The 18,154-nt window shown below is 49.8% G+C and overlaps 6 protein-coding genes across 6 annotated transcripts; 4 read left to right on the forward strand and 2 right to left on the reverse strand.

Moving 5' to 3' along the window:
* Nucleotides 1-12: 12 nt before the first annotated feature.
* Nucleotides 13-1,434, forward strand: FMAN_03973 (uncharacterized protein; the record flags this gene model as incomplete). Its single annotated transcript, XM_041824107.1, has 2 exons — nucleotides 13-90; nucleotides 148-1,434. 2 exons carry the CDS (start codon nucleotides 13-15, stop codon nucleotides 1,432-1,434), a joined length of 1,365 nt encoding a protein of 454 aa, XP_041689621.1.
* Nucleotides 1,435-1,720: 286 nt separating this feature from the next.
* On the reverse strand, nucleotides 1,721-5,603 carry FMAN_03972 (putative calcium P-type ATPase; the record flags this gene model as incomplete). Its single annotated transcript, XM_041824108.1, has 2 exons — nucleotides 1,721-2,929; nucleotides 2,979-5,603. 2 exons carry the CDS (start codon nucleotides 5,601-5,603, stop codon nucleotides 1,721-1,723), a joined length of 3,834 nt encoding a protein of 1,277 aa, XP_041689622.1.
* Nucleotides 5,604-8,241: 2,638 nt separating this feature from the next.
* FMAN_03971 (uncharacterized protein) lies at nucleotides 8,242-9,591 on the forward strand (the record flags this gene model as incomplete). The annotated part of the gene is made up of 3 exons (XM_041824109.1): nucleotides 8,242-8,373; nucleotides 8,423-9,203; nucleotides 9,251-9,591. The coding sequence occupies 3 exons, from the start codon at nucleotides 8,242-8,244 to the stop codon at nucleotides 9,589-9,591; spliced, it is 1,254 nt and encodes a 417-aa protein (XP_041689623.1).
* A 331-nt stretch (nucleotides 9,592-9,922) lies between these two features.
* FMAN_03970 (uncharacterized protein) lies at nucleotides 9,923-12,286 on the reverse strand (the record flags this gene model as incomplete). Its single annotated transcript, XM_041824110.1, has 3 exons — nucleotides 9,923-10,632; nucleotides 10,684-12,158; nucleotides 12,240-12,286. 3 exons carry the CDS (start codon nucleotides 12,284-12,286, stop codon nucleotides 9,923-9,925), a joined length of 2,232 nt encoding a protein of 743 aa, XP_041689624.1.
* Nucleotides 12,287-13,002: 716 nt separating this feature from the next.
* On the forward strand, nucleotides 13,003-13,983 carry FMAN_03969 (uncharacterized protein; the record flags this gene model as incomplete). The annotated part of the gene is made up of 1 exon (XM_041824112.1): nucleotides 13,003-13,983. One exon carries the CDS (start codon nucleotides 13,003-13,005, stop codon nucleotides 13,981-13,983), a length of 981 nt encoding a protein of 326 aa, XP_041689625.1.
* Nucleotides 13,984-16,100: 2,117 nt separating this feature from the next.
* Nucleotides 16,101-17,970, forward strand: FMAN_03968 (uncharacterized protein; the record flags this gene model as incomplete). Its single annotated transcript, XM_041824113.1, has 4 exons — nucleotides 16,101-16,515; nucleotides 16,584-16,766; nucleotides 16,814-17,676; nucleotides 17,722-17,970. 4 exons carry the CDS (start codon nucleotides 16,101-16,103, stop codon nucleotides 17,968-17,970), a joined length of 1,710 nt encoding a protein of 569 aa, XP_041689626.1.
* Nucleotides 17,971-18,154: the final 184 nt, after the last annotated feature.

The raw sequence follows: 18,154 nt of genomic DNA on the forward strand, positions 1-18,154 counted from the left end.
TCCACTTATATAATGACTGCGCAGTCACCCCCCAAGCGCAGAAGTCGCTTATCTTCAAACAACCAAGACCACGACGATGCAGCACTCAAGGTCCATCCCCCTTCTCCTTCTCCCTCTCCCCATTGAACCTCCACTTACATCCCTCAGGCCCGCCGCGAACGTAACCGCGAAGCCCAAAACATCTTCCGCCGCCGTCGCCAAGCCGCCGAAGCTGCACAGGCCCAGCGCGTGCGTCGCCTCGAGCAGGTAGTCGAGGAGATGAGCTCCGTCTTCATGTCCTTCGTGGACGAGATGCTCACCACTGAAGCTGTGGTCAGAGCCCAGCCGAGTCTTGTTGGCAGTTTGAGGAGAAGTATGGAGAGGATTCTGGAGCTGGCGCATGAGGTTGTTGGGCCGGAGGAGGATCTTGTGCTGATGCCGAGGGAGGGGGAGGATAGGAAGCGCGGAAGCTCTGGTTCGCCGGAGAGTGAGCAGAGTGAAACGACGGAGGATTCTTCGGGTTCGATGGCTGTTGCTGTGAGAAAGACTCAGGTTCAGACGCTGACACCGCCTACGTCAACGGCCATGACTTCAGTTTCTACGCCAACTCCACCATCTTTATCGACATCAGCCCCATCTTCACTCTCAACACCACCATACTTCAACTCTCAGCAAACATCAATGGCCAAATCCTTCAATTTACCAACATTCTCTCTCTCGCCTCAGATCTTCGGCAACGGCTGGCTCGGCACAACCCCTGCATCACCCGGCGATCTCGCCGTCCCTTCGTCCACACAGCACTCGGCATTTTCACTCCGTCTCGCCTGCGACATACTAACAATAGCATGTCACCTCCTCGTAAACTCACCGCCGCCCTACGAAATGTCAGCCTGTGAATCGCGCCTCTTCTGCAACACCCTCAAAGGCCGCGCCAAAGACGAGATGCTCACACGGCTACGCTGGCTTATTGGCCCGGGTCGACACGAGATGTATCGCGTTATCGATCTACCGTATGGACGATATGGACAGTATGTTTATTCTCGCGCGGAGCTCAACCCTTCTACGGTGGAGGATATAGAATGGCCGTGGCCTACACGACCGGCTGGAACACGCATCGACCACTTCACACGATTCTTCAGCGTTGTTGGAGTTGAGAAGCAACTCCTCGCACTTGGCGCCAGGGTTGTGGACGCCGAAACTATGGAACTCAATCTGAACAACTCGCCGATGCCGAATGTTGGACACGCTGTACCGAAACAGCCCGAGAGCTGGAGTTTCGTCAATTGTTTCTCGTTTCCCACGGAGCCAAAATCTGGTCCTGTCACAGTGCGGGTGAGTATACCAGCGCTTATAAAGTCGCTCGCTACGAGATCGCTTTGTTTGATGCGGGGGCCGGGAATACCGAGGTCCGAGATTGGGAGTGCGATTGAGGAAGCCATCATCAAAACAGGATGAGCACATGATAAAAAGTTTTATGATTTAACGAGATGGACACACACGAAAGGATTAGATCGCTATCAAGGCATTTGGAATCGGATATTGCAAAAAGTTTGGGATGGAAGCGTTGTTATTATGGCCCAGTAAAGCGACCTGTATATTGGTATCTCGAATCCCTTTATCTGTCATAACGTCGTAATCTGTCATTTACAAGAACACAGCACAGGTCTTTTCTTTGACAACCTGTCTACTATATACCCTCCTCTTAAAAATATCATTTGTATGAATGCACCAATCGTGCCCATTATCGTCTCTTAGATCTGAGTAGTCCCTCCCACGAAACATGATGTCTCCAGGAACTCTTCTGCTCTTGCTGTCGTCGTTGAGCCGGTCGTGCCGGAGCTCGAGGATTTGTTCGTCTCGGCTGTCGAGGCCTTCGTGTGTTTATGGCTACGAATTTCATAAATTCAGCGTCTTGACTTGGTGGCAGCGTACTGTTTTTACCACTACTGGTCCTTAGAATTGGGTCGTCTTTGAGTGTCTTGGGGTGAATCTCCAAAATGGCACCCTTGTGCTCTCTTCCTAGCTTGGCGGCTTCGACAAGGCCGTGCAAGTCGATATCTCGCTTCTTCTTTTCCTTCTCTTTCATCATTCGTGTTTGGTCCGACCTCTCCATTGCTTCACGCTGTTCTTGTGTCATGGGCGTCTCGTCTTCGTCCGGCTCGTGGGTCAAGTGCATCATGTGGAGGATGTTCTCAACAGGACCCATTTCTTGCTCTGGCTGTTGGGCTTCCTTGTCATCGGCCTTCTTACGCTTGAAGCAGCTAAAGGCCTTCGACAGGAGCGCGCGAGTCGGTCGCCAAATTGCAAGCCAGGAGTCCGCGATCAAGTTGAACAGGCTCTGGACTAGGCTATCAGGGATCTGTCGAATCAAGGCTCCCAGTGGAATTGACATGACACCAAAGAGCAAGCTCCATCCCCATTGGGCACCTGTAAGGGGCGTTGTGTCAAATGCTTCGCCTCCCTTGAAGACGATAACGAATTGGCCAGCGATAGTGATAAGTTGAACACCAATGAACCAAGGGTTGCGCAAGAATCCTTGATACCAAATATCCAGCTTGTTATCCACGCGGCGACAGTTGTGTTGATTAAAGAACTGCATCCAGACGTAGATATTGAGCACCAATGTCTGGAGCTTCTCAATCTCGAATTCAGTGTCGGGGTTGAAGAGATCCCACCCAGCGTAGTGAACGACAAAGATGACTATCAACTGGTAGATGGCTTGGCAAATGATCATCTTCCACATGGTGATGGAAATGATAGAAGCGTTACGAGGCTCGGGCTTTCGCTTGAGGAAGTCGGGCGAGGGGTGATCAGTAGCATAACCAAGAGAGGCAAAGATATCCATGATCAAGTTAATCCAAAGCAATTGAACGACAGTGAAGACAGCGTCACCAACGAGCTCGGAAACGACGGTGATGATACCTGCGGTGATGTTGATGGTGAATTGGAACTATCGTTTGGTTAGCAAAAATCCTGACCATATTGATTGATAACCTTACCTGGCAAAACTTCTTGACGGAGTCATTCACAGTCCGACCCCATGCCAAAGCCTTTACAATGGAGGCAAAGTTGTCGTCAAGAAGGATGATGGATGCAGCCTCCTTGGCAACTTCGGTACCCTGGATACCCATAGCAAACCCGACGTCCGCCGCCTTCAATGCCAGACCATCATTCGTACCATCACCGGTCACAGCGACCGTCTCATTCATTCGCTTTAGGTGTGTTACCAGAAGCAGCTTATCCTCAGGACTTGAACGAGCTAAGACTTGCAGTCTTGGAATCACAGCATCAAGTTGCTCGGGTGTCAAGTCTCGAAATGTTGGTCCGTCCATGGCAATGCCACCAGCTGTGTAGATACCACATTCCGTTGCAATAGCCTTGGCGGTCAAGAAGTTGTCCCCTGTAACCATGCGAACGAATACTCCAGCAGCCTGACATTGACGAACCGATTCTACAACCTCGGGGCGCAATGGGTCACGAATGCCAAAGGCACCGATGAAGATCATGCCAGAGGCCAACCATTCTAGGTTGATGTTATCGGGGTCGTCGTCTGGGCCATCGAAGATATCCTGCGCGCTAAAGTCTCGGTATGCAATGGCGACAGGTCGAAGCATCCTGTTGGCGTAGTCCTCAATTGTGTTACGATAGCTTGCACGGTCATTCTCCGAGAGCCGTGCAATTGGTACTCTAAATGTAGGGTCCAAAACGACAAAAGCACAATACTCAAACACAACTTCCGCTGCTCCTTTGACGAGAAGTCGATAGCGATCGTCATTGATCTTGACCAAGACTGCCATCCATTTTCGGGAAGAGTCGAACGGAAGGATCGCAACAATGGGGCAGTTGGCCCTCTCCTCGGCCAAATTGTTCATACCAAGATGCTGACGACTAAAGTGTAGCAAAGCAGTCTCAGTGCTTGAACCCATAAAAGTAGTGGTACCAGAGTCATCATTCTCAAAGGCCGTGGAGTTGAGAGCGATACTGTCCTTGATCAACCGCCGACATTCTGGAGAGAGTGACTTTGCCATGTCAATTGAACTGTCGTACTTGATAGTCGAGGCACGCGACATGGAGGAATCGGGATCCGGAACAACCAGGTCAGTGTCGTCAAAGTAAGACTCCAGGCCAACACGTCCAGCCACGACAGTCATCTTGTTCTGTGTGAGGGTACCTGTTTTGTCGGAGCAAACCGTCGTCGCGTTTCCCATAATCTCACAAGATCGAATCAATCGCACCAAGTTGTTATCTCGGAGCATACGCTTCGTGGCAAATGCGAGTGCAACGGTCACATTCAGCGCCAGGCCTTCTGGGACAGTGATGACGACGACCGTGACGGCGAGAATCAGAATATGTAAAAAGTCTTCTGCCTTCTGAGATGGCCCACCAGTAACGGTGTGGAGAGTGACCATGAAGCGGATGAAGAGGACAAGAAAAAAGATGGAACCTGCAACGGCACCGATAACAATAAGTTGCTTGCCAAGACGGCCAAGCTTCGCCTGGAGTGGTGTCTCCTTGACGTCGTCTCTCAACGACATGAGGATACGGCCATAAGTCGAGTTGACACCAACGGCGGTAACGAGATAGGAACCGACACCGCGCGCGACAGTGGTTCCACTGAGAATGAAGGGATCAATTCGTGATGTAGCTGCATGGTTTGGCCTTGGTACAGTCTTGTGTACAAGGTCAGCCTCTCCCGAGATGGAAGACTCGTTCATCTGCAGGCTCGAAGCTTGCACAAGAACACCATCCACGGCAACAACATCGCCAGCCTCGAGGTGTAAAAGATCACCAACGACAACATCTTGAACGGGGATGCGCTGGAGTTTACCCGAGCGCATCACCGTGACGTCCCTTTGTTGCTTTCGCTCATTGACCTTCTTGAACTTGTAATTCTTCTGCCAATCGGTCGCTGCGCTTGCGATGATGATGACGAGGATCGCAACAACAATTGTCACACCATCTACCCACTCAACGCGCGATGCGCCTATCGACTTGTCCACAGACTGGTAAATACCGATAGCGAGTGATATGGATGCAGAAATAGTCAGCAAAATGATGAGCTTATCATTGAATGCTATCCATAATAGTCTGAAGAAAGATTTTTGTGCTATTTGGGGCAGGCGGTTATCCCCAAATACTCGTTTTCGATCGACAAAGTGGTTATCGCGATGTTCGAATAACCCATTGTGTAACAGCGGCGGCGACGGTGGAGGGGAGGCTGCAGATAGAACTGGCGGTCGTTCAAGGCTACCAGAGGCTACAGCTTCGTCCAAAGTGACGGTACCATCCAATGTTGTTTCGTCGGCGCTTAGTCCTGCTGAGATATCGGTTCGAAGACCAGCGGCTAAACCCAACAAGCCTCCAAACGCGCGCAGAGCGGAGATATTCTTGGCGGTCAGGAGTCGATGTAGTTGAGACGGGGTAAAAGCAAAGTTGTTGCCCTGGATATGTTCGTCGTCGTGCAAATCGAAGGGCGGGTCGACGTCATGGGGTTCGGGTTGAGGATTCATCGTGTTATCAATCTTCGGCTGGTCGTGACTACCAGCGTCAAAGTTGGAGTTAGAGTTGGACCCTTCGCCAGAGCCGCCATAGCGTGAATCAGGAATACTCGTGATGTCGTCCATCAATGGGATTCTGTGTTACAGGTTTGTGAGCGCGAAGCAGCCGTTGATCCAGAAAACCTGGTACGGCACTGAGCCACAGAGATAGGTTGATTGAAAACAAAACAGAAGAGAAGAGGAAGAGAGATTCAGTTGGTGGATCGAAGACGGTTTGAAGGAGACGGGACGGTTGATTGTGGAGGAAGCACTGAAATCATGCTCAAGCTCTAGCGTGGGGGAGGCTTTTACAAAACTCTACCCCGAAAGCGTTAGAGTCAGCCAGGACCAGCAGGAAAATAAAGAACCTTAAAGAAAAACTCGTCATACCTGGACGACTTGTCTCCACCGGGAAATGACCTTCTGGCGGGCAGAGTTGATTGTGAGTGGTGCTTGGCAGGTCAATCTCTATTCTGTGGCGGCGCAACTCTGTCTCTCTTCAGTTCTGTCTGGGGGTCCCGGCTGGTCCGCCTTGACCAAAAATACGCCATATCCAGTAACAATCAGCAGCGACACGTCGCTAACCCACTGTAACTGGTCCGCCTTACAGAGGACCGAGGGACTGCCCCGTACCTAGTTGACTTTGGGGAACGCTGGGCTGGGAACTGATATTGTCACTGCCCATCATCTCGGAAGGGCCGAGACTCTAGGGGGGCTAGGTAATCCTGAAAATGCTTGGTGCTGCTGCTATTGTGTCTTGGCGGTCGGCTTGGCTGCAACGTCGTTTGTGCTAAGAGAGACTGAAGCTTTTTGGTTAGTGTCGTCGTCGTCGTCATCACAGCAGCCTCTGGTGTTGGAGTCTTTCGAGAGCCATCGACGTCAAGAAACGTCGTCGAATTAAGAATTGAAACACGAGGAAATAACGAGGAATGAGGCAGATCATGCACAGCCAGCCCAGCGTTGAAGAGCCCCATCTCAAACCTTACACGCGTCCCCTGGGTCTTGACCTTCCTTGTCCGTCTCTAGCTGAGTAATAAAAGAGGCAACCCAGTTTTTCTTGGCGAAAAACAAACAAAATACTACGCCAATACATTTGTTACTGTCGTATCCTTCATGAGGCCAAACTTCGCTCTGCCAAGGTTGCTCCAAGTGATCTACCAACGAGTCAGATGATGCGAGTATCATAACAATTCTAGAAAAACTGGAATAATTGACTCAAGTCGATGACATTTACAGTTTATCAAGGCAGATCAATCAGATACGCGGATCCGGGCGCATCTGATAACCCGAGGCCCCATTCTTCAAAGATGCCCAGACCTTTGGGGTCCAGAAATAAACCGAGATGATGAGCTGCGATAGGAGGTTGGAGAGAGGCATATTATTGGATGGCTAAGTTCCCAGAACTACATGATATTGTCTGTGTACAGTTGAGAGTAATTGTTGTAGTTGAGTTGAGTTGAATTAGACTTTTAGTTACATAAGGCGGCCTCCAGATGGTGAATGGCTATCCACGATGAAACGGTGACGATTGAAGCCGTTGATAATAGTCAAGCCCGCCCGTTACAACGAAAAAGTCAAAACGTCACAAACTCGAGAGTAACTCCATCTTGATCATAAAAAGCAAGACGTACAGACACAACCCACGTGCAATGAGCACAGACTCACTACACCAAGACCAATCTCCATCTCACCGTGTGGTCTTGTCCCTACAGCCTCACATCTCACAATCCATCCTTCTATCCCAAAACATCAACGAAGGACACAAGGTGCACAAGTCAATTTATGCTCGTGATTGCTCCTTATAGTCTCCCCCGTAACATTTGTATTCCACACTGGGCGGTCCAGTTCAGTGGTCAAGACATCCTATCACTTTCCACCTGTAAAGCCAGAATATTGAATACCGTATCCTTCACTTCAAACCAATCTCGTCTCGTCTGTCCAATTAATGACCCCCTCTCTTCCCCGATCGCTTCAGCACCCTGCCGGCCGAGACATGCATTCCCAGATGAACATTTCCAGACATATTAGTTGCACAAGAACTTCACATCGACCCCGGGATATTTGCACGACCCTGTTCAACAAACTTCCCCATCGAGCTTGTTTGCACAGAGTGTTACAATACAGAAATATAGATTCATATCAACGGCAGAAACATGCCAAGTCGTTAGATGTTAAGCTTGAATCAAACACAAGACATGGCGTTGTCTTTCGCTTCGACCTCCAAACATTGAGCACATGGTGTCGTATCCTATCCAGCTCTGTTTCGTTTCATTTCTGTCACTGCCCCTAAACTCACCCTATAAACGCCCTCAGGGGAGAACCTTCACCCTCAGAGCTACCCTATCCGACGGACATGATGCTCCAAACAAAGCAACTTCCCGTATCAAAGATCCCGTCATTGTCCTCCATTCAGCTCCCGATTCACCACAAAATGCCTCGACATGACTCGCTGCTGTAGTTTGCCCTGGATAGGGCGACATCCGTTGCTGGATACCCGTTGGGATTCTCCTTCGGGGCTCTGAATCTATATTCGGGGTAACAGAGATATTGAATCCACATGGCGGCCTTTGACAGAATTGGGTTTGTGAAACGGGTTCGGTATTGAGAGTCTCGAACATGTTTCTTGGTAAGTCTTGAGATTGTCTGGATGTGATTCACAGATAAAGCTTCTCGACTTCCCCCTCGATCCTCAGTGGCTTCTTCAAACAACTCAAGTCTATCAACCATGGAGCTACCAAGAGCTTTACTCGCCCTCTTTCTTCAGTTCGTCCTCTTTCCTCTAGTAACAGCTTTCCCTCGTCCCCTAAATACACGAGACGATGAAGTCTTTGCCCCCAAAGTCATGATCATCTCAATGGTAAACCACGTCCTCTATCTTATACCACTTCTCTAACACCACACTACAGTGGTCTCCCGAAGCTGCAGTCTGGCACGAACGCCTCCCAGGCTCAAATCTAGGCAACCTCGCCTCCAAAACTATTCACGCCCCTGGCCTTTCCATGCTCTTCCCCTGCGCCACCTGTACTGAAGATGGAAATATCTGCCATGTCACCATCGGCGAAGGGGAGATAAACTCCGCCGCTTCACTCATGGCTCTCATGCTCTCCCCCAAGTTTGACTCTCGCCATACCTACTTCCTCGTCGCCGGTATAGCTGGCGTGAATCCCAAGTACGGTACTCTTGGCTCAGTCGCCATCGCTCGTTATTCAGTCCAGGTTGCGCTGCAGTATGAGATCGATATACGATCTCTTCCTCCAGGCTGGCCCACTGGGTATATCTCATATGGTCGTGATCAGCCTTATCAACAGCCCTTTATCACATATGGCACTGAAGTCTTTGAACTCAACGCTCAACTGCAGAATGCTGCATACAAGCTCGCATCCAAGGCTCAGCTGGAAGATGCGAATGGACCAAAGGAGTATCGTGCACTCTACCGCCGAATGGGCGAGACATATAAGAGTGCCTCTCAACCTCCATCTGTCATCAAGTGCGACACTGCTACGAGTGATGTATACTACTCTGGTAGCAGACTCTCCGAGTCCTTTGAGAATACTACCAAAGTGTGGACGAACGGCACTGGCGTCTACTGCATGAGCGCTCAAGAGGATAATGCAATCTTGGAAGTCCTCGTCAGAGCAGCGATTGCAAAGATCTGCGACTTCTCAAGAGTCATGATCTACAGGACAGGTGATCTCTCCCATAGCCCCTATTCATCATCTCGCTAACCCTTGCAGGTTCCAACTTTGATCGTCCTCCTCCTGACTACACCGACCTAGATCATCTCACCGCCGCCAAACAGAATGGCTTCTCAATCGCCATTGCCAACATTTTCAACGCAGGCATTGAGATCGTCAAAGGCATTATTGAAGATTGGGACACCACGTTCAAAGATGGTATCAGAGCAGAGAACTACATTGGAGATATCTTCGGTAGCCTCGGTGGTGAGCCTGACTTTGGCTTTGGCAGTTTGACCCATGGTGAGCGTATTGGGCCACATAGTAAGAGCAGTGCATTGGCGAATAGGGAGATGGATAGACGAAGAATCTTGACGCAGAAGTCTTTGCGGAAGATCTAAATTAGTAAGTGCATGATACCATGATAGTTGGGTTTGTATCATTTGGTGTTGATAATATCGGGAGAGCGTATGGTATCATGGCGAGGTCAACCTTGTTTCTATTTTGTTTTAATAAACACTTTTTGGGGCCCTTTTTAAACCGCCTTCATTCTCAATCTTTTCCGTTATAATTTCTTTTGTATCATGGTCGCTTTACTTTCATGAACAAATGTGTTTCGCCAAACAGTCTCAGGTATGCTCCGTTCCCCTCCTTACGCATCAGCAGGCCAAACGGTTTCATTGATTCACAATATAAACATCATCTCGCATCACTACAACTTTTCAAGTCACTTTACCACGGCCCATCGGCCCAAACATCATGCTCATTCGTGGCGCACAGCGTCGCCCAGCCTGACGCAACCCTCAACACAGTAAAATGAAGGACCAATAGGAGAATGCTCATAGCTAAGCCCCATGCTCGTGGACCGCTTGTGAAGTAATCTCCATAGCCTTGCCTAAGAGCAGGAGAATAGCTCGTCATTTGTGGCATGCCAAGATCTAGCGCTGCAACACAGACGAGTGGAATGCCTACGTTCGGTTGGACCATGAGTGGCCAGCAGGGACGTGTGAGAGTAGTCATTTTGATGCCAAACAAGCCGAGGCGAAGGGTATAGCTGAGTAGCGCAGCGTTTTCGCCTGCCAGATGCATGGTTCGGATGAGAAACACAGTTGCTCTCCGTCTAAGAGCGTCAGCTGTGGTTGTAGGCGGCGGCATCAAAAGTGGAGGGCTTTGAGAATTCCGCCTCTCGTGCATCTCGGAGTGCTCAGATGCGTCGCTGACGCTCACGGCTGGTGTTACAAAAGATCCACGATGACTTTCCTGGCTGTGAGACATAACCATTGACTGTGAGCCACGATGTCTCGATAGAGACTGGCGGTGCGGATCCAGCCGAGAACTTTGTGCACTCTTAGTAGGCGACAGATCTCTCGAAGTAGTCCTAGCCAAGGCACCGAGCTCTTCAAACTTGTCTGATGTTGACGTTTGATGACGATATCGAGGGCCTATAGAACTGTAAGAGTAGGTTTGTTACAACACAAGAAAAAGAAACTTACCTGGAACCGGCGTACTTGGTGGAGCGGGCGAGTCCAGATTCTGTATGCGAGTTCCGATCCCGAGATTTGGTGCAGGCTCCTGACTTGCACCATTCTCGAAGGTCATTGACTCGCCTCTCATGGCCTTGAGAACCTCATTGGCACTGGGTCTTTCGCTGGGGTTGAGAGCCAGCAGTCTCTTCAAGAGTTTGTATAGCTTCGAGGGAAGATCTGGGCGCTCACGTCGCTCATCTTGGAACCCTTGCCAGTGAGTGATCTCGGCTCGAAGTTCGTCCACATCTTCGAGTTCTTCTTGCAGAGCATTCGCGCTTTGGTAAGGAAGTCTCCCGAAGCACATAAAGTAGAGAATCATACCAAGCGAGAAAACATCCGACTTTGTGGTGAAGTTTGCATATCGACCTGAGGAGACATCCATTTTGAGGACCTCGGGAGCGCAGTATGAGATGGTTCCGGTAGTGCCTGAAGACTTGCGAACGACATTTTCAGGTTGGACTTCACCGAAATCGCTGATGAGGCATGTCGTTCTGCCACCCTCACGATGGAGCAAACAATTACTTGGTTTGAGATCGCGATGAATGTAGTTGGCGGCGTGGAGGTATGCCACGCCGGATGTGATGTCCTTGAACAGTGTGTAGATTTCATCAAAAGGGAGCTTGCGGTTACCGTTCAACAAATCGACAGGAGTTTCGAGCTGGCCCTTTGATCGTCGACGCATCTGAGCCTTGAGCTCCTCTTTGGTCGCCTCACGTGGTGCTCCGCCAACGATGTACTGTTGGAGGTCGCCACCATTACAGTATTGCTGGAGGATGAATGCGCAAGCGACACTGGGGCCAAACCGGGTGAGTCTAACATCCTCAAGCCAGACGTGCCGATACGACACGAGGTTTGGATGGGAAAGCTTGGCGAGAAGCTCGACTTCGATGAGAACCTTCTCTAACCATGCGTGATCATCTCCGACAGGCACTCGTTTGCAAGCGAATTTACCAAGGGCGCATCCATCAATTTCGTGCTGTACAAGCAACACGACACCTTTGCCTCCCTTGCCTAGGACTCTTTCTTCGACGAAAAATGTGTTGAAGTAGTTGGGACTGAATGCATCTCGCCGTATTCTGCTGCCTTCCGCTTGCGCGACACCGGGTGTACTCGACACAAACTCGGCCTCATCTGGGGCTGGCGACGGCGATGTCTGATTTGCTGCCGGGCTACTTCCGCCCAAGATAGGACCAAAGAGTCTTCTTACTGGACTCGGCGGGTGATCGGCGGAATTATCGTTATTCGCATTGGCAGTGCGGAGCATGCGAAAGTAATCGGGGTCGACATAGGTCTCTTGCCGAGCACCAAAGGAATCATAGCTTCGGTCGGAAGTATTCTCGGAACGAGTAAGCGGCTGATGGCATGTAGGACAAGTCGAGATGCCTCTGATCTCGAGTCGATGTGATTGAGAATCGCGAACAACGATAGCGTTGTGGTGACGGCTGCAAGTTACAAGGGTTGGTTAGCTTGCTACTACCTACGAATACCTTGCACAACAAACAAAGAGAAGAGCGATGACGTACAGAACAATCTCTCTGCCCTCATGGGGCTGGTAGGGAATTAGCGACATGTCCTTGGAGTGGGAGCGTCAGGTACAAAATCCAGGATCGCAATCATGGTAAAGATGATGCGATGGGGAGGTTGAGGATTTTGTGTTGGAGCTGTTGGTTCAAGCGGAAATGGAAGTGGAATGGAAATGGAAAGTCTCGCGGGGAAGCTCTAAGTTACCGGTGGCAGTAAGTGGTGTTGTTGATCGATGCTGACAAGGGATCGGAGATATCGAGGTAACGTGAACAAAACAACACGCGACAGTACGACTCGAAAATCCATAAAATTACAGTGAGACCTTGTGAGTCATCAGCTGCGATCACTGTATCTGCTGCAAGAATTCTTGATTAGAATGTCAGGTCTGTTTGCCTGTTGTGTATTTTTGACGCTTCGATGAGCTCCAAGGGACATAGCGGGGCTTGAATTGATCCAATGATGCTGATCACCAGGAATCTCAATTAAGCTTTGTTATTTACATCTTGACGCCGTTCGATGGGCAGATTTGGAGTTAGTTGCCTCTAAAACGTTATTGAGCCAGATGAGAGTAATTGTAGTATTGACAAACTCAATCCTTTTGCAGCTCAGCCACTGTCCCAGCTTCAGCCAGAATGTCAAGTTTGAAGGTCTAGGGTATTTTGGTTGCCCATGCCTGTCCTCGATGAACAACACCTTCCCCACTATCGCGAGGCTTCCCAATTACACGCAAGCGACTCTCTTTGTCCCAGATAATTCACTGCCATGTCAGATCTACGACAAGCGTGTGATCGATGTCACAGTAAAAAGTTAAAATGTACAAAGATCCCGGCATCTTCTGTCTGTACTCGCTGTGCCAAAGCTGGAGTCACCTGTCGCTTCAGCCCTCCAACTCGATCTCTACGCCATCCCGACAATGTTGCTTTTGACTGGTCTATGCTTGGCTTGGATGAGCCTGCAATTGATCCAGTTCCAAGCATCAACCTAGATCAATTTATCACAACGCCGCCTGTCAGCGAAGATACAGACCCGCCTCCACCAGCTCAAGTCACTGAGATATCTCAGTTGACAGATCTCATGGCTGGGCTGGATCGGCTACAGACAAACTTTCCAACCTCGCAACGAGATCACTTATCTGCTAGGGAACTCACAGAGTTCATGAAGATATGCAAATTTGATCTTGGATCATTCCTCGAAGATCTGCTACAACGTTCACAAAAGCTACTTCACTTATATCCTGAAGTCCTCAAACGACTTGAACCTGAGGACATCAACTGTGATGCCCCGGACTGCATACATAACGCACAAAAGATACTTTCACTTTCAAAACCCAGAATTCCAATCGACCAGTCCCTCATTCACCTCATCATGGCCTGTCACCTAAGATTACTGGATATCTTTGACATGATCACTAACCATGGGCGTATGTGTGCTCACGCTGTACCGCTGTTACCCAGAGAACACGAGCCCAAGTTCGACATGCCCGAGATCAAGATAGGCTCTTTCGTTGCCCCGAAAATCTCGGCAGCTTCAATGATGATTGCAATGGTGATCGAGCTCCAGCATTCCCTGAGCTCAAGGGCAGAGCAGCTGGAAGGTGCGGTATCATTAGCTGTCGGCAATGAGTCGAAAGCAGCAAAGATCATTAGTCTTCAATGCGAGTCATTGAAAGAACGGGCTTCAGACACTCTTGAGGGTCTTTGTTCTCTTCGAGACAACCTTATGAAACTTGGTGTCATCAGATGATGTCTTTTTATCGTTTACTTTATTACACATTAAGGGGAAACGCAGATGAAGAAGCGCAAGAATATTTCCAAGCGACGAGAAGACATAAAAAGGGATAGGAAGTATTCTGTCTTCGAGGCGCCTTGGACAATGGTAATGCACAAGAGTCAAATGGCATTGCTAGTCGTGTGCATGAAAGACAGACATCGCTGGCTTGCTGAACAGACGCATATGTTGGCTTCCGATGCAAGGAGCCTGAGAAGGGCCGGTTTGTTTCATTAGCTACCCTATGAGATTGTCGGGCTCCGTCATCTGGCCGTTCGATGGAGCATGCCTTTTACACGAAAACACTCGCTCCAGACAGATTGGGGCTTTGACAGAGAGTGTTGACATTTTTGCGATACTGCCAGATCACTGGAAAACGTCAGGCAGCTACAGGCTTGTCATACTGTCGCTTTACAGTAATGCCCGAGATGTTGCAGCGTTGCCATTTTGAGATCCGCCCCCAAACAACAAACCCGATTGCAACACAAACTTGCAATGTTTTACAACCGGTGAAACCACGATTTCCAATTTACCCGCATATAGCTGTCACAAGCCAGCTAGCACCATCATCTCATTCGTTCTGTCGCAATGCTTTGCCGTGGCCGAGATACCATCTGTGCAATTCCACTCTGTGTTCCCCATGAAAGAGATTCTGTGGATAACCTCAAAGCTGACGTTTGCGGCTTGTGGGTGCACAGAAACACGGGAGAGCGCGTGTAACTAGCCAGGGGAGGAAAGAAATCTCGAGACCTTAATCCTAAATGATAAAAAGATTTAGGCAATTTAGCCTAAGTTTAGGGGACTCTCTACTAAGTTTATTTCAGCACCCTCTTTTCAAGTCTTGATGTTTCCCTCCCCAAGGAGTCAAGGACCAGCTAAAAGGGGCGGAAGTTCAGCCTTTGGCGATGGCATTGGTTGTCCGATCAAGCAGTCGTGCGGAAGTTAAGGCTGAGGGTCGGGGTTACGACCTAAACGAGAAACCCTCTGTAGGTTGTTTCTTGAGTCGAATTAAAGTGATACGGTCAGAATAGGTACCGGTTCTGGTGCCGCTGTCACACCACGTGAGATTCTATGGGTGGTCAGACTGGGAATTCTTCCGATGTTATGTGAAGAACCTCAGTTCATGGCCGAATATCCGTATACGAGACTACCATTACTGCTAGACGATGAAAGAGCGCGGGGAAATGTCTTAGCTCAAGCCATGGGGAGTCTAGGGGCCTCCGCACAAGAGAAATCCCCCCAAAAGGCGACGGATATTGCGAGGAAATAGACCGGACTTCAATTCCAGGACTCGGCCGAGAATATCTCAGCACGCCATGTGTAGGAAAGCGGGTGATCAGGCCGTTTCAAGCAAGACCCCTGCCCAATGAAATTGGCAGACCCATGCGAGAAAGGGACCCTTTGCGAAGGCAACGAGCTCTAGTGTCATGTAGGTCGACGGAGTTTATGGCTGAACCCGAACGCGAGCGAGGAGCCGAAGAAGAGGGAGGGAGGGGGGAAGATGTGCTCCGGCCGAGGTTTGTTGCATTGGAAGAGGAGATCTCCAACAGATTTAGACAGAAACCCGAATTGGCGGAGGGCCCTGTTACATTGCTTCAGGCTATGGTCAAGGATGTACGGATAGGGCAGCTCTGTTTTTTCTCTGTTCCCTTCGCTTTTTTCCTTCTGTGCCTCATTTCACGCCATATGACTCTCTTATGATCGCACACTGAACTTGTTTGTGTTGCTCCGTCCGCAAGCGAGAACCGTTTCTCACAGTCCGTCAAACAAACAAACTTGACTTTGTTCTCAAATGAGTATACACCTCGTTACTGGAGTCTCTTAGCCCTTCCAACCTCGTTTGTCTATTCGCTCGCCCGTCTCGTCAAGCTATCGACCTTGAAAGCCCCGCCATCAACAACCTCGTCTTCTACCGACAACTCTTTACGAAAATTGAACCTGGCCGACTTCAAGTGGAGAGGAACCACAGAATAGGATTTGCGAAAATCCGGGGAGACGAAACGCAAAATCTCCACCAGCATAACCTAGGGATTTCCCAATACGGACTATCTCCGACTTCATTCGTAGTTTAACATACAACTGAGACGTTCAAGATGAGCCGAGACGATGACTTGACTCGCGAAGAGTCAAGATCTCACGCTTTGACCCGCGAACCAACCCGCGAAGAAAAGACCCGAGAGGCTATTGCCGAGGGTCACGACGCCGATATTCCTAGCAACATTGGCTTTATACCCACTCCAGCAGACGAGCAAAGAAGAGCCAGTCTCACGAGCCATCGACGTGCAAGCCATGCAAGAGAACGGGCCTCTCTGGATGCAGAGAAGCACGGTAAGGAAAATGGATCTGTGAGAGATGAGGAAGAGGGTTCGCAAACGCAGAGCGAGAGCGATATTGTTTGGTGGGATGGTGATAAGGATCGCCAGAATCCGTACAATTTTGCGACTTGGAAGAAGGTTCTCAATTGTGTGCTCGTAAGCGCACTAACGTTCGTTACTCCCTTGGCTTCTTGTAAGTGGCCCTCGTCATGATGTCTGTCTTGACATCATGTGCAATGGGGACATGCTAACGTGACATAGCAATGTTTGCACCCGGCGTACCGCAACTCATGGTCGAGTTCGGCAGTCAAAGTCGTGAACTAGCATCCTTCTGTGTGTCAGTCTACGTTCTCGGTTTCGCTGCAGGCCCCATGATCTTCGCTCCTTTATCGGAACTCTATGGACGTCAAGTGGTCTATCACTGCTGCAACGTTGGCTTCATTGGTACGAAATAAACCTTTGATACCTCCAGACTTCTCTAACTCTCTCAGTGTTCGTTGTTGCCTGCGCCAAAGCTCCCTCACTGAGCAGTTTCATCGCATTCCGCTTCCTCAGTGGCACATTTGGCTCGACACCCATCACCAACGGCGGCGGTACAATCGCGGATATGATCGTTCAGGAGAAGCGAGGTGCGGCAATGGCGAGCTTCAGTATTGGTCCGCTTCTCGGACCCATCATTGGGCCAGTTGTTGGTGGTGTTATAACTGACGCCCTAGGCTGGCGATGGGTATTCTGGATCATTGCTATCATATCTGGCGTCCTATCCTCTATCTTCTTCTTCGCCTCAGAGGAGACCTACGCCCCCGTTATCCTCGCCCGAAAGACAAAGAGACTCCAGAAGGAGACAGGCAACGATCGCCTCCGATCTAAACTCGACGCCGGCCTCAGTCCAGCGGATTACTTCAAGCGCGGTATCCTTCGCCCATTCAAGATGCTCCTCTTCTCACCGATCTGCATCATCTGCGGTGTATACGTCGGTCTGGCCTACGCATACCTCTACCTCCTCTTCACGAGTCTCACGCCTCTTTTTATGAAGATCTACCACTTCAACACAGTTCACGCAGGCCTAACGTTCCTTGGTCTTGGTGTGGGTAGTATGATTGGTGTAGCGTACTTTTCCGTCTCGAGTGATAAGTACATGAAGAAGAAGGCTGCAGCTGCGAAGGAGCAAGGTATTGACGATCCTGCTGAATCAATGAGACCCGAGAATCGACTTCCGCCGCTGAGGATTGGTGCTGTTCTGCTCCCGGCTGGTTTCTTCATTTACGGATGGACTGCTGAGTATCAGACTCATTGGATTGCACCTATCCTTGGAACCTGTGTCATTGGTGTCGGGAACCTCGTCATCTTCATGGTAAGTCCATCACTTGGTATCGTGATTCAGACTAACATATTACAGTCACTGCAGATGTACCTCATCGACAGTTTCACCGTCTACGCAGCCTCCGCCCTCGCCGCCAACGCCGTCATGCGATCAATCGCCGGAGCATTTCTACCTCTCGCGGGACTGCCAATGTACGATAAACTCGGTATGGGATGGGGAAACAGCCTTTTGGGCTTCATCGCTGCTGCGCTAATCCCTGCGCCATGGCTGTTCATCAAGTACGGAGAGCATTTGAGGAAGAAGTTTGAGATCAAGGATTTATAGACGAAAAAAAAGGTGGACGGACTGGCGATTTCTTAGGCATACATAGAGGGAACCCAGTATTTAGCAGCATATTCATTCAGGGAGTCACTTTCTTATTATTTGCCCACTACATCGCTTGCCTGAGTGCGCCCATGGTTTTGTAACGGAGCTGCAGATGAGGCGTTGATCACGCGCGCGAGAATGC

Source organism: Fusarium mangiferae (genome assembly GCF_900044065.1).
Source record: "Fusarium mangiferae strain MRC7560 genome assembly, contig: FMAN_scaffold017, whole genome shotgun sequence".
NCBI classification, from domain to species: domain Eukaryota; kingdom Fungi; phylum Ascomycota; class Sordariomycetes; order Hypocreales; family Nectriaceae; genus Fusarium; species Fusarium mangiferae.